The sequence below is a fragment of the Neophocaena asiaeorientalis genome, unplaced genomic scaffold (assembly GCF_003031525.2).
Source record: "Neophocaena asiaeorientalis asiaeorientalis breed wild unplaced genomic scaffold, Neophocaena_asiaeorientalis_V1.1 scaffold134, whole genome shotgun sequence".
Lineage (NCBI taxonomy): Eukaryota > Metazoa > Chordata > Mammalia > Artiodactyla > Phocoenidae > Neophocaena > Neophocaena asiaeorientalis.
This window is the reverse complement of record NW_020185339.1, coordinates 13,255,883-13,271,201: the sequence shown is the minus strand read 5'-3', so window position 1 is coordinate 13,271,201 and position 15,319 is coordinate 13,255,883. Positions and strand designations below refer to the sequence as shown.

At 38.5% G+C, this 15,319-nt stretch overlaps 1 protein-coding gene across 1 annotated transcript; it reads left to right on the top strand.

The window, feature by feature from the left end:
* The first annotated feature begins 1,353 nt into the window (after nt 1–1,353).
* Nucleotides 1,354–7,265, top strand: LYZ (lysozyme). The gene is made up of 4 exons (XM_024737030.1): nt 1,354–1,542; nt 2,773–2,937; nt 4,945–5,023; nt 6,335–7,265. The coding sequence occupies exons 1-4, from the start codon at nt 1,407–1,409 to the stop codon at nt 6,399–6,401; spliced, it is 447 nt and encodes a 148-aa protein (XP_024592798.1). The 5' UTR covers nt 1,354–1,406; the 3' UTR covers nt 6,402–7,265.
* Nucleotides 7,266–15,319: the final 8,054 nt, after the last annotated feature.

The following is a 15,319-nucleotide window of genomic DNA, read 5'->3' as shown; positions in this document are numbered from 1 at the left end:
CTGTGCATTTGGAAAGGAAGGGACAAGGAACAATGTTTATCCTCCTCTCTTGACTGTCCACTACAGACAGAGATCTGGGAGACTGACATGGTAAGAATTCTTACCTTCTGCTGGTCTGTTGTCAGTTATCCCATATCTAAACTACAGTCTCTAGGGAGAGTAGAGTGTTCCAGCCTTTTACTGTCCCATCACCAGAAACTGTACAGGAGGAAAAATTTGTTTCCTTTTACCCTTTTAGGTTTTTGTCTGGGGCTGTGGAACAAAAGACAGATTAACAAGAGAACAAGTTTATTAATATATATATATCATATATACTTATAAGAAATGCAGGGATGAGTAACTCAAAGAGGTGGCTAGAACTTGGACTTACATATCATCTTAACCAAAGAACAATATATTTTTAGAGGAGCAACAAGCACTAGGCTTCCAAGGGTGGCAAATTGTGGGACGATCAATATATAAGAAACCAATGGAAGATAATAGCTAGTCAGTAAATGTTGTTTTGTAGAGTCCTCTGGTGCTGTCTTGGGGCTAAGTGTCTAGGGTTGTAGGTGATTAATTTCTGCACAAATTTATGTTCTGCTTTCAAGAAAATAGGGGGAGGGCAGAGAACTTTTCTTGGATCTGCTTCTTTTCAATTGCCTTCAGCTCAAAATCTTTCTCATGCCAAAGGGCAAGATTTTTTGGTGATATATTCTGGTATTCTTCTGTAGGTTTTGCTATAAAGTTCCCCTGCTTTATAATGACCCTTTATGTTCTAACATGGAAATGTGAAGTAAGGCATTGTCAGAACGGAGTTAGGAATGTTGTTCATGTGAGACTTATTTATAATAGTAAACATTGGTTTATAAATTAAGAGTTTACAATAGTAACCAAAAAAGTTAGTATAGGAATCTGGCTGAGCAACATGGTGTTGTGCTGTGTAACTATCAAAACAACAGAGTGTCGTGTTCTTTTGTGGAAATTATATAAAGTAATTTTAAGTGAAAAAGATGAAGACAACATAGTGAAGGCACATAAAACAATTTAATGAAAATGAATATTAATCAAAGATTGGAGCTCATTTGCAGTTACGTAAAATGTTCGGTTTTTTTCCTTTATAGTTGCTGAAATTCATGATAAAATAGGAAGAAGTTCCTCTTTTGGCAATAGTGCTAATCCCAATTCTTCTTGAGCAATGTCATTTCATTATTTTCTTGCAGGTCATCCTTAGGACCTCAGAATATCCCTCTTCAAACCTAAGGAAGAAAACTTTTAAAGACAGTGGACCAATAAACGGTTCCTGTTTTCCAACTGTCTCAAAGGGTGGAGCTGCCAGACCACTCAGAGAAGAAGGAAGTGAAAAGATGCTAAATACCAGGGCCAGCTCACCCTGGCCAGCCTGGAGGTCTGGCTTCTCAGTCAACATGAAGGCTGTCCTTATTCTGGGGCTTCTCCTCCTTTCTGTCGCTGTCCAGGGCAAGACCTTTGAGAGGTGTGAGCTTGCCAGAACTCTGAAAAGACTTGGATTGGATGGCTATAAGGGAGTCAGCCTGGCAAACTGTAAGTTAACTCTTCTTCATCTGTCCAAATAGTTAGCCAGGTGTGGAACAGATACTCATAGACGATGAAGAATAAGAAAGGGACTTTGAGTGAATGGACTTTTTTATTCCTTTGATGGTCTGTACACTTACAATGGTTAAAAACATCAACTTGTTCCTTTAGAATCAGATGTACCAGGTGAAGGATTGAGGCATGGGAGGACCAAATTCTGTACCATTTTAAGCATGCCAGGACCCGTTGTACGCTTCTAGTGCCACTAAATTTGCCCGCTGGCACATGTAAGCTGACTCAAAGATTCATTTGTGCACCGAGGATATGTCTATCAAGCCCTTGGTGTTGGACTCCAGCCATTTCCAGTTTGGAACTTGGGTTCTGCAAACCTGAGTAATGTAGTATTTGCTTTCATTTTTAATCCCCCTACCATGATGCTGGGTTTTTAACAGCAAAGTTTTTTAAAAATTACATTGAATTCTTAAAACAGGGACAGTAGGAACCTATTTCCCCTCAATCAATAGCTATATAAGGATTCCTGAAATGCAGCATGAAATGACATTTTATTCTTACTCTAGCTGATTATTTTTCATTTTCTTCCACAGAATTCAAGATGTGCCCTAAGTAAAAGTTACTTTATATTTTAGTCCATATCTGTCAATGTAATCACTGAATTTTTCAGATTGAATTCAGACATTTCCCCTCCGTAACTATTTTTGAATGAATGAGCAAATGGCTAGATGGGTGGATGGATGACACAGTCTTTCCTATTCTATGACTCCTGTTGTCTGGATTCTAATTTGATATCCAAATTCATCTTTAGGTATCAAGAAATTTTCTTTCTCCCAGAAAATCCTTATTTTTCCTAATAAAAAGCATTAGCATATGCATCTGCTGCTAATTACCAAACCCACTCAACATCTCTGTTGATTTTCCTATTCTAGGCTGAATCTTACCTGAGGGATGGGAGCAGGGGAAGGGTAATAGCAATGGAAGAAACAGCTATTTTAATATTTTAAAAAATATGTTACCTTGTTTCAACAGTATTACCAAATGATTTGCTAACAAAAGAATTCTAAGGGCCCTTTAACACCAAAGTGTTAAAATATTTTACAAGTAAACTACATCTTTATAAAGTCGTTAGTAAAATAGAATTAGTTAAATAGAACTATATAATTATGCTATGAACTATAAATCATATGGTGTTGCTGTTTATTACTTAAAATACATTTTTTTCAGGGATGTGTTTGGCCAGATGGGAAAGCAGTTATAACACACAAGCTACAAACTACAATCGTGGAAGCCGAAGCACTGACTATGGGATATTTCAAATCAATAGCCGCTACTGGTGTAATGATGGCAAAACCCCAGGAGCACATAACGCCTGTCGCATGCCCTGCAGTGGTAAGACAATATAATGTTGAGTGATGGCACAGGACCCATCTGGTTATACTTACAAGAATAGAGATTCAATACAAATGAAAAGGTCTTGAAGGGTTCATCAGGGACCTAGAAAAACTCCACCTTAACTTGTAGAAGCTCTTTATTATTCTCATAATTCCTTAAGGAAGAAATTAAAGAGCTGGTATCATAAAAGTTTGCTGTTTTCTAATATACAAAAGCTTCTGGAATGACATCACTTTATTATAACTGGACTTGTTGATGCTTTGTAAAGAACAATGCCAATTGGACATATGTACACTACCAAATGTGAAATAGCTAGCTAGTGGGAAGCAGCCACATAGCACAGGGAGATCAACTTGGTGCTTTGTGACCACCTAGAGGGGTGGGATAGGGAGGGTGGCAGGGAAACGCAAGAGGGAGGGGATATGGGGATATATGTATACATATAGCTGATTCACTTTGTTATACAGCAGAAACTAACACACCATTGTAAAGCAATTATACTCCAGTAAAGATGTTAAAAAAATAAATAAATAAAATAAAATTTTAAAAAAAGGAAAAAAAAAGAACAATGTCATTCCTCCTACTTACCTTGTTTGGGGAGGTTTAGGGATAATTTGGTGTGTGGTCATTTTTTTTTTTTTAATCTACCCTCCTTTATTGGAAAATGAAAGGATTAGTAGTTAACCAAAGAGGAGGAATATGTGTTGTCCTTTTTAAAAAATTGCTTTTACTTTTTATTTATTATGAAATGTTTTAAATATATGGAAAATTAGAAACATTACTATATTAGTATAATAAACATCAATATGCTCATCATGTACTTTAACAGTAAAACATTTTGTCATATTTACTTCTTTTATGTATATATTTTATATATATATATATTTTTTTTTTGCTGAGTGATTTTAAAGTGAATTAGAAACATTATGACATTTCATTTCTAAATTCTTTAGTTTGCATCTCCAAAAAATATAGTTCCTATATAAACATTGTTATTCTAACAAGTTAATTTACAGATTTGTTTAATTGGGGTGAAACAAATATTTTATTCAGTTCCTTTTAAAAGAGAGATAACATGTGGAATCTTTAGTACATAAAATACTGGAGAAGTATCACAAAATTGATATTGTTAATTTTTAAATATTAAAAGAGAAGATTCATCTTAGAATATTCTTTTGTATCCAGTTAATTTATTTAAAAAAATATTCTGTATTATATAATAATCTGTGGTCATTGAAAAAACATTCTTACTACCCAGAGATGTATGACCACTGGAAACTTTTGGTATACATATATTCTTTGAGGATATGTATCACTTACATATATGAATGTAAAGCTATGTTATACACATATGTACACACATACAAACATGTAAGCAATGTGTGTTTCAACAAAAATGAAATTGTACTATATTTACTGCTTTACAATTTGCTCTTTATTACACAAAATTATTTTTGTCAACAAATACCAATCTTTATTATTTTTTAAAGATGAATAGAATTCCACTTTATAAATATTCTATAATTTATCAATCCAACTCTTAATGTTAAGCACTTAGGCTGTTTCCATTTTCCCCTATTATTAATTGCTATGAAACACCTTGCACATACATCTTTGGGTACATCTCTTATTATTTCTTTAGGGTGAATTTCCAGTAGTAGAATTGCTGAGGAAAAAAGTGCTAGACCGGTTTCTACTTGTTGGTTTGTTTCTGTTTTGTTTGGTTTTTTACAGTGCCTAGTAAAAAGAGAACCTTCTATCACATTAGTGAATAATTCCAGAGCTTCCAATGACTTTGGTAAATGAGAAACAGAATGGTTTATTTCATGCCAAATGGGATGGAATGAAGAAAGAGTTTTCCCCCTACATTCACAGATACATGGACTCTTAAAAAATAATTTTAGTTGTTCTTTTCTCAGCCTAAGAGAATGAAGCTGGCTGAACCTAAACTTAAAATGAAATTTCTATGAGCATTGTTTCCATTTCTCACCACTTCTTTTTCAGCGTTGCTGAAAGATGACATCACTGAAGCTGTAAAATGTGCAAAGAGGGTTGTCAGTGATCCACAAGGCATTAGAGCATGGTATGCTTTTTTGTCCCTTCCAGTTTTATTGAGATGTAATTGACATACAGCACTGTATAAGTTTAAGGTGTACAGCATAATGATTTGACTTACATACATCATGAAATGATTATCACAATAAGTTTAGTGAACATCCATTATCTCATATGGATACAAAATTAAAGAAATAGAAGAAAAAATTTGTGTGTGTGATGCAAAGTCTCAGGATTTATTCTCTCAACAACTTTCGTATATAACATACAGCAGTGTTAATTATATATATCATGTTGTACATTATATCTTTAGTACTTATCACTGAAGTTTGTAGTACCTTTGACTGCCTTCATCCAATCCCCTCCCCTCACACCACCCACAGCCTCCACCTCTGGTAACCACAAATCCAACCTCTTTTTCTATGAGTTTGTTTGTATGTTCGTTTCTCTGTGTTTGCAGTATAATGGACCTACAACACTATGTTAGTTCCTGTTACAGAGCATGCTATGTGTTAATCATTAAAGGGGAGAGCTGTTTTACCCTACTGTTATGAGAGAAGTGAGGGAATATTTCCAAAGACCAACGTATGCTACTGAGAACTGAAAATTGCAGCTTTAGGTATATATGCTAAACAACATATCACATAGAAACCATCTACGTTAACTGATTCAGAATCTTATTCTTTTACTCCTCAATTTTTTTTTAGGGGATTTCTAGAGTTTTTTTCTTTTTAAAAAATATTTATTTATTTATTATTTTTGGCTGCATCGGGTCCTCGTGGCAGCTCACGGGCTCTTCGTTGCCGTGCGCGGACTTCTCTCTAGTTTTGGCGCACGGGCTTCAGAGCACGTGGGCTCTCTAGCTGTGGTGCTCGGGCTCAGTAGTTGTGCCATGTGGGCTTAGTTGCCCCGCGGCATGAGGGATCTTACTTCCCTGACCAGAGTTCGAACCCGCGTCCCCGGCATTAGAAGGCAGATTCTCAACCACTGTACCACCAGGGAAGTCCCAATTTCTAGAGTTTTTAAGATTTTCCCCACTCTATGAACTCCTTGTCATATCTTGAAATTATTTTTGTAATTAAGTAAATGTGGAATGTACTTTGCAGTTGTGGACTACACGGGACTCAACATTCTTCTTCAGCATTCTGTGCTCTAGTGAAGGCCTGAGGGGAGACAGGAAGTACTTGGTATACATATCTCCATTTAATACTTGGATTGATCTGTAGCCTGTATTTCAGTATTGATAAACTATTTTGTTCTCCCAAAGGATTTGAAGTATGTGTATTACAATGAAGGTATGTTCTAACCTTATTACCATGTGTTTCATCTTTCTCTGCAGGGTGGCATGGAGAAATCACTGTCAAAACCAAGATCTCAGGACATATGTTCAGGGTTGTGGAGTGTAACTGTGGAGTTTTCTTTCTTCAGCTCATTGTCTCTTTTTCACATTAAGGAAGTAATAGTTGAGCGAAAGGTCATACTACCATTCTTTCAAACAAATAATGTTTTTACAGAAGCAGGAGCATATGGTCTTTCTTCTAAGAGGCTTAATGTTTTTACCTCATGTGTTTATTGTTTTATATTAGGCCTACAATATTTTTCGGTTTGCTAATAGAACTAATGCTGGTGAATATTTGTCTAAAATCTTAATTATCAAATATATGTCCAGTACATTCAGTTCTTAATCAAAGAAATAACCCAGACTTAATTTTGAATGATATAAGTACTCCCCAATATGCAATAAAAATATAACCAAAGAATATGTTTAAACAAATTGATCTTAGGCAAAATCCCACTTGTGTAGGCATGTGACACCTTCATCTGTTCTGTCATCTCCCAAAACAGTAAAAGATAACCACTCTTTGTTGGGCAATATAAAATTTTAAAAAGAGCAGAGTGCCAAGTGGCTAAAAATAAAAACAGCCTGAATTAAGAATTTTGTTTCCATAAAGTGTGACCTATGATTTGAATGTTTTCTTAGAAATGTTGCATTTACACAGCTTTAAAAATAAAGTCACAATTTATATATCAATCTATTTTATCCCTTTTAAAGAACTCATTTATGTATCTTGCTGGTCATGAAGGAATATAAAGAGGGATTAGATGACCTGTTGCTTTTCCTTAATTTTATTAAGTTAGATTCATGCATTATGACAAATTCAGAGGCAGGTGAGTTTTCAAGTATTGAAATAATTGCTAATTAACCACAGGTGTGAAATTCTGCATGCTGTAAAAAATACAAACATTTTCATTAAAAGATTTGCAATTCATACCTTGTCTCTTTGTTTAGAGCCCTTTAGTATCTCTGAAGAAATACATATGTATATATTTGGAAAAAAATGATCTGACACTTAGTGTTTCCTACATCCTCACCTGTACCGAAACAGCTGGATATTGCTGGAAAAATCCAAAAACATGCTGACAGATGTCACTTTTTTTTTTTTTTTTTTGGCCGTGCTGCGCGGCTTGTGGGATCTTAGTTCCCTGACCAGGGGTTGAACCCGCACGCTCAGCAGGGAAAGTGCGGAGTCTTAACCACTGGACTGTCAGGGAATTCCCCTCACTTTTTCACTGTTGTGGCCTCTCCCGTTGCGGAGCACAGGCTCCGGACGTGCAGGCTCAGCAGCCATGGCTCACGGGCCCAGCCGCTCCGCGGCATATGGGATCTTCCCGGACTGGGGCACGAACCCGTGTCCCCTGCCTCGGCAGGCGGACCCTCAACCACTGCGCCACTAGGGAAGCCCTCCCCTCGCTTTAAATTCATAACCACAAATCTCAAATGGGCCTTCAAGTCTGCCTGGTCATCTTAGTCACTTCTCTGCAATCCTTCTGTGTTGGTGTCCCCACTCTCCAAAATGACTATCACTATTTACTTCTCTCATTTCAAAGTCCCAGCACACACGCCCAGCCACTGGCCTTCCACACTGTCTGCTGTCAGTAGAGGACCTGGCCTCATATTACACTGAGAGAATAGACACAACCTTAGACAAAATTCTCCCCCTCCTCACCACCATTAACAGAGGTCACATCTTTCCCTGGGCCTGTCGTCTCTTCCAACCCCTTTATTACTAGGATGAAGGGCCTCTGCTCCTGCCAATGGCAGTGTCTCCACATGCAATCGTCATCGAAGCCCTCTCACTGCTCCAATTTAGGCGGTTTCCTGCATCCTGAGTTTCTCCCTCTTTGCTGGATCACCCGTGTCACTGTACAAACTGCCCTGGTAACCTTCCATCTTACAAAGAACTCTCTGTATTCTCTACATGACCCTCCAACTACAGCATCATTCTCTGCTTCCTTTTACAGCAGCACTTGTGGGATGAGATATATCTATATTTACCAGCTCCACGTCCTCACCTCCCTTTCTCTTTTCAACTCGTCTTCATCTGACTGCTATCCTCACTCAGCTGAAAACTGCTCCAATATGACTCCTTCCATGATGCCTTGGGGCCAGTTCTAGTGATCACTTGTTTTCTGTTCATCTTACTTGATCTCTCAGCAGCATTTGTCATACTTCTAGTTTCTTCCTCAGCTTCTTCTCATTTACATCCTGCCTCATTGATGGCTCCTTCTCAGTCCTTCTTGGCTGGCTGTTTCTCTGCTGTTTGATTTTTAACTGTGGGAGTGCCCTGGGCTCAAGCCTATAACCATTTGATAGACATGTTTTACTTCCTCATTTATTTGTCTCTTCTTGCTGAATTATAACTTTCAAAAGAATAAGAGTTTTTCCCACTTTTTAAAGACATTGACATCATCTCAATCTTTCCCAAAATTTGCAAGTAAAGTACAGCCTTTTATGTTTTCTGACAGTTTGAGAATACACTGTCAACATGGTGCCCAGTGGCTCTGAATCCTTCTGTGTGTAATTCCTACATAACCTCAAAACATCATCCAAATCAGGAGGTTAACACTGACAAATTAGGACCACCTAATCATCAGATCCTATTCAATTTCATCAACTGTCCCCATAGGTCCTTCTTAATTAAAAGGTATAATTCAGAATCATGTGTTATATTTGGTTGTTATGTTTTTCAGTTTCCTTCAATCTAGATCACTTCACTTTTTTTCTTGACTTTGCTGACTTTAACCCTTTTGAAGACCACAAACCAGCTATGTTGTAAAATGACCTAAGATTTTTCTGATATTCTCTTGATTAGATTAGGTTATGCATCTTTGGCAGGGATAACACAGAAGTGATTGTGCTCTTCTCGTTGGATCCTTTCGGGTGACATGCAGTTTTTAAATATTCTGTTACTGATGGTGTTCACATTCATCATTTGAATAAGGTGATGTCTGCAAGTCACCTCCACTGTGAAGTATTTGGGAGAGGGTAAGGTACTTTGAGAAATTTTGTTCCTCATCAAAATGTCAATGTATGCATTTACTTATTATATCAGTATGGACCCCTGGCTTCCTACTTTATTCAAATTATAATGAGTCATAATCCATTACTATCATTTATTTTGATGTTCACATTGTCCCTGATTTGGCCACTAGAGCCTCTGCAAGCTAGTTTCTGTGTCATTTTGACATGTCCCCATCATTCTTTGTGCACTTTTTTTGTTTTCTGGCATAAGATATTCTAAGGCTCACCTTGTTCTTTTCCTGCTTCAGCCTGGAATCAGCCATTTCTCCAAAGAGCCCTTCTTCCTCATAGTGGATAATGGTATTTAAAAAACAAGCTCTGGGCACTAGAGTGTCATTGTTCCCAGGCCCCATCAATGGCCAGGGCTAGAGGATATGTGTATTGACATAATATTTATCTATTTAAATTGAATTTGTATAATACCTCCAATTCCAATCCCACACCACAAGGTTAACTCTAGTTTTTTCCTTTTTCATGTTGGTAACTCCCTTCTGTGACAGTGAGAAACCTGGCACCCATTGTCCTTCATATCCTGAAAACGTATCCTTAGCACATGCATATATTTGATCAATTTGGCTGTATGTAACCAATCTCCCAACACTGCCACACCATGGAATAGATGCTCTCCACTCAGGCTTTGATACCCCTCATTGGGCCACCCCTACTTCCACATCTGGACACCTTCTTTACTGTGTTACATGTGTTACTCTGACACACCATGCTGGGCCACTGTCCTTACAGGAAGAAGAGCAGAAATGTTTTACTCTTGTTTACACCCATATTCCAAACACCTAGAACAGTGCCTATAACATGATACATGTTCAATAAATATCCACTGATTGAATCTCTCCGATTATTTAGTATATTCCCCCATGCTGGGCATTCTGAGATTTTTCTTTTCTTTTTTTAAAAATTAATTTATTTTATTTATTTTTGGCTATGTTGGGTCTTCGTTGCTGCGTGTGGGCTTTCTCTAGTTGTGGCGAGCGGGGGCTACTCTTCATTGAGAAGCATGGGCTTCTCATTGCGGTGGCTTCTCTTGTTGTGGAGCACAGACTCTCTAGGCGTGCGGGCTTCAGTAGTTGTGGTGCATGGGTTCAGTAGTTGTGGCTCGTGGGCTCTAGAGTGCAGGCTCAGTAGTTGTGGCACACGGGCTTGGTTGCTTCGTGGCCTGTGGGATCTTCCCAGACCAGGGCTCGAACCCGTGTCCCCTGCATTGGCAGGCAGATGCTTAACCACTGCGCCACCAGGGAAGTCCCTCTGAGATTTTTCTTACTCTCTGATCCCACATGATTCCAGTACAGCAGCTTCTGGGGTTCCAAGGGTCAGGTCTCAAATCTATGTGACCAGCCATGAGAGGACAGCAGAGGGCCCCAATACAGGTGCAGCCTCAGGCTTCAAGATTCTGGGGCCATTTTGATATGAATAAACAAAAAAGAATATGGGTTTATTCATATCAGGATTTCCAGAGGTGTATGAAGAATGAATCAAGGTAGGGGAGAGAGGCTTGAAGAGTGACAACTCAGATGACAGCTCAGATGCAGAGATAGGATATATCCAGGAAGCACCAGGACAGACCCATAACAATGGCTGACTGAAGAAATAATCAGAGATTAGCAAAAGTTGGCTTAAGAGGGAAAGCAATAGTTTTTGGCGATTCTGCTTATTGATAAATCTGTCTTACTTATACCTGTTATATTAATACAATCAAGTTCCCAAACCAAATTTCAACCCTTATTCTGAGAATGAAGTAAAAAATCAATATCAAAGTTTGATCATTTTTAAAAGAAATTCAATTCCTATGTTGCTTAGTTTCACCTCAGGATATTATTTGAAATGCGGAGTGATACTCCAGATGATAACGGGGCTCTTCATGTAGCACTAATTGTAACTAAGCCCTGTGCACATTTCTTGCACTTGTATATAGCGGACTTATTTAAAAAATATTTTCTCAGAAGTTGCTAAAGGGAATTACTAAAAGTTACAATCATGAGTGACTAATGTCATAGACATAGTGTTTTTCAATTAAATGCACGTCTTTTATGCAAATTATATTTTGAATCATTTTAAATTTTAACAAGGTTATAAATTCTCAATGTTTACAGAGTCAGATAGTTCTACAAGGTTTGTTTTGAAAGATGTAACTCCCCCTTCACATGCACAATTTTCTACTCTTTTAGCTTAATGTTAAGAATTTTAGGGAGTTCCAAATGGTTAGGATTTGGCACTTTCACTGCTGTGGCCCGGGTTCAATCCCTGATTGGGGAACTGAGATCCCACAAGCTGTGTGGCATGACCAAAAAAAAAAAAGAATTTTATATTTACTCCCATGCTTTTAAGTATTAGGCTTGTATTGCTCCTTCTGGATTTTTCCATTTTAAGATATTGATTCCCACTATGCAAGTTAAGGATTAAGTTCTATTTTCTCCTCCATCTCTATCATACATGGCACCTTTCCCTAAAATCCATCCTTCCAGTGTAATTACATATATATTTTTAGATCAATACTCAGTATTTACATAGCCATAAATACAATTACTTTCTTCTCTTATGCAAGAGTTTATTTTCCCTAGAGCTAATACCTGCATGATTTTTAAATTGGCTTAGCTTTCTTTGTATCTATCATTAGTTCAATTCCCCAACTCTAGGTCTTTATTTTCTTTATTTTTTTAAATTTTTTTTAATTTTTTTTTTTTTTGCGGTACGTGGGCCTCTCACTGTTGTGGCCTCTCCCGTTGCAGAGCACAGGCTCCAGACGCGCAGGCTCAGTGGCCACAGCTCACGGGCCCAGCCGCTCCGCGGCACGTGGGATCCTCCCGGACCGGGGCATGAACCCGTGTCCCCTGCATTGGCAGGCGGACTCTCAACCACTGTGCCACCAGGGAAGCCCTTCTTTCTTTATTGAGGTAAAGTTGATGTACAATATTATATGTTTCAGGTGTACACCATAGTGATTCACAATTTTTAAAGGTTATATTTCATTTATAGTTATTATAAAATATTAACTATGTTCCCTGTATTGTACAATATATCCTTGTAGCTTATTTATTTAGGCCACACTGCACGGTTTGCAGGACCTTAGTTCCCCTGCCAGGGATGGAACCCGTGCCCCCTGCAGTGGAAACACAGATTCGGAACCACTGGACTGCCAGGGAATTCCCAGCTTATTTATTTTATACATAGTAGTTTGTACCTCTAAATCCCCACTGCTATCTAGGTCTTCTATTTAAATCTCCTCTCAGGTCTTCAGACACAGCTAGAATTTCATCACTCTCATCTTTCTCCAAGTTTTTTCATTTCTGCTATCACAGTTTTAATTTCCAACAGCTGTTTTTCATTCTCTGCATATATATTCTTTTGTTTCCTTGTTTTGTGTCACATTTGCTATTTCTTATTTTATCTGGATATAGTAATAATAACACTTTGGGTTTGTTTTGGTTTTAGTTGACTTCTCCATGTTTCCTCTAATCTGCCATTTTGCTTGTTTACTTTGGATTATATCTTTCATACTAGAGGCATTTCTCTGTTATTTGGTAATTCTTGGTTATCTACTTATATTTAGGATTGGGAAACTAAAAAAGTAATTTGAAGTTCCAAGGGCCTATGTGGATTTGACCATGTGTACTTCACTGAAGGATGACCAAGTTGGTTGAATCAGTTTCATTGGCACTCCTTAGATCTCTCCTCTTAGACTGGTCACATTCCTCAGAGAAGCCTATCCCTATTCTCTACTAGGAAAAAAAAAAAAGGTCTGGTTGCCAGTATTTTAAGAGTTAAGTGCGATGAAGGTCTTAGTACCCGGCATGTGTTTGGCTAATCTACCTATTTTCTGTAGGGTATTCCTCCCTCAATTCTGTCTGGTGATCCTCAATGCAGAGACCCTGCTTTACCATTGTTCTATCCCTTGGGGATAAGCAAGGGGTAATTGCTGGGCTGTAAGGACCTGAATATTTCTTAAACAGAATCTCAACCAGTCTTTTTTTGCTAGCTCTTCTCCTCCTCCTCCCTTCCCTTATTTCCAGAGATCCCTACAACCACAAATTCTTGAGATTCGGGGGGTTTCTGCAGTGTGAACTGAATAGCTTATTGTCTCTGACTACTCAGCTCTTAGGACTGCTGTATACCACTTGCCTTTTGTATTCCAAGTTTCAAGGTTTTGTTTCTGCCTTCTCTCCCATTCTTCCCACCCTTTCTAAAAGGTTTATGCCTTTTTGAAAATCTCTTTACTTATTTCAAAGGAGTTTTGAAAGGAAGCAAAAGATGTGTATTCAATCCACTATCTTTCCCTCAAAGTTCCCAATGTGTTTTAACGTATTAATTTCATTTTATTAAATGTTAGAATGTTATTTTGCTTTAAAAATACTTAGGGTTGGGTTTCCCTGGTGGTGCAGTGGTTGAGAATCCTCCTGCCAATGTTGGAGACACAGGTTCGAGCCCTGGTCCAGGAAGATCCCACATGCCGCGGAGCAACTAAGCCCGTGTGCCACAACTAGTGAACCTGCGTGCCACAACTACTGAAGCCTGCATGCCTAAAGCCTATGCTCTGCAACAAGAGAAGCCACGGCAATGAGAAGCCCACACAAGGGAGACTAGCCCCCGCTTGCCACAGCTAGAGAAAGCCTGTGCACAGCAACAAAGACCCAACACAGCTAAAAATAAACAAATAAAATGAATAAATTCATTAAAAAAAAAAACTTAGGGTAACACTTTGGGCAAAGAATTAAAAAATTCGTTGAGAAACAGGGGGAAAGCAGAAATACAAAAGCTGGAGAAATAATTACAAAGGGCAAATTTGTGCTCCAGAGATCATGTTCTGAAAGCGGAAATGGGGGAGAGGGTACAGGTGAAACTGCACCTCAGATTGGGACTTGAACCCAGCCTAAACCCAGATTAGGACTTGAACCCACGCGGCCGGGACTCAAACCCGGCCAAAACCCACGGTCTTCCAACTGAGATCACACACCTGGTTCTTGAGGTCTCATGGCAGAAAGAATTTAGTGAAAGACAAAGCGATAGGTAAATAGGGGATTTATTTAGAGAGAAACACACTCCACAGACAGAGTGTGGGCCATCTCAGAAGGCAAGAGCAGCACCAGGGTTTGGGCTTGTCAGTTTTTATAGGGGTGGGTAATTTCATAGGCTAATGAGTGGCAGGAGTATTCCAGCTCTTTCAGGAAGGGGCGGGGATTTCCAGAATTGGGCCACTGCCCACTTTTTGATCCTTATGGTTGGCCTTGGAACAGTCATGGCGCCTGTGGGCGTGTCATTTAGCTTGCTGATGAGTTACAGTGAGTGTATACTGAGGCTCAAGGTCTAGTGGAAGTCGACTTGTCTGCCATCTTGGACCCATTTGGTTCTAATCAGTTTATGTCATGTTCTTGGTCTATGTCATTCTTTCAAAGGTTGTGCCCTGCCCCCTGCACTCCTGTTTCACAGGGGACAAACAATCCTATACTGTGGTATGATGGATGTTGTATGAGAGCGGACTTTAACAGATCTCACTGATTTCAACCATCTTGGAAAAAGAGCCTCAAGTCTTCTTAACTTCTCCATTTTTCATTTATTTACTAGTCAACAAACACTGATGACTAGAAATGTTTACTAGGGCCTAAGAACATTAAGGGGTATAAGATACGATTACTACCCTTGTGGAGTTCACAAATAACTCTTATATAAACTTGTTAAGTGTTTCAATCCCTTAGGCACCATGGAAACAGAGAGGACAGTGTGACTATAAACCACCCTGAAATCAGCTGCCAGAGAGATAGGAGAAAAACCAAGAGAATGTATTTTATAAAAGGAGGCAGTAGATAGCAGTGTCAAATCCTGCCAAGAAGCTAAGGGCGTTAAAAGTGGATGTTGGATTTACTGATAAAGTCAGTAACTGGTCAGAGAGGTTTCTGTGAAGGTGAAATTCAGGTTCAGATTTGACTTTGAAAGATAAAACAAAGAGTTTTGCAG

Coding starts and splice junctions, on each gene's coding strand:
- LYZ (XM_024737030.1), top strand. CDS start 1,407: ATGAAGGCTGTCCTTATTCTGGGGCTTCTCCTCCTTTCTGTCGCTGTC. Junction 1,543..2,772: donor GGGAGTCAGCCTGGCAAACT/GTAAGTTAACTC, acceptor CATTTTTTTCAG/GGATGTGTTTGGCCAGATGG. Junction 2,938..4,944: donor CTGTCGCATGCCCTGCAGTG/GTAAGACAATAT, acceptor CTTCTTTTTCAG/CGTTGCTGAAAGATGACATC.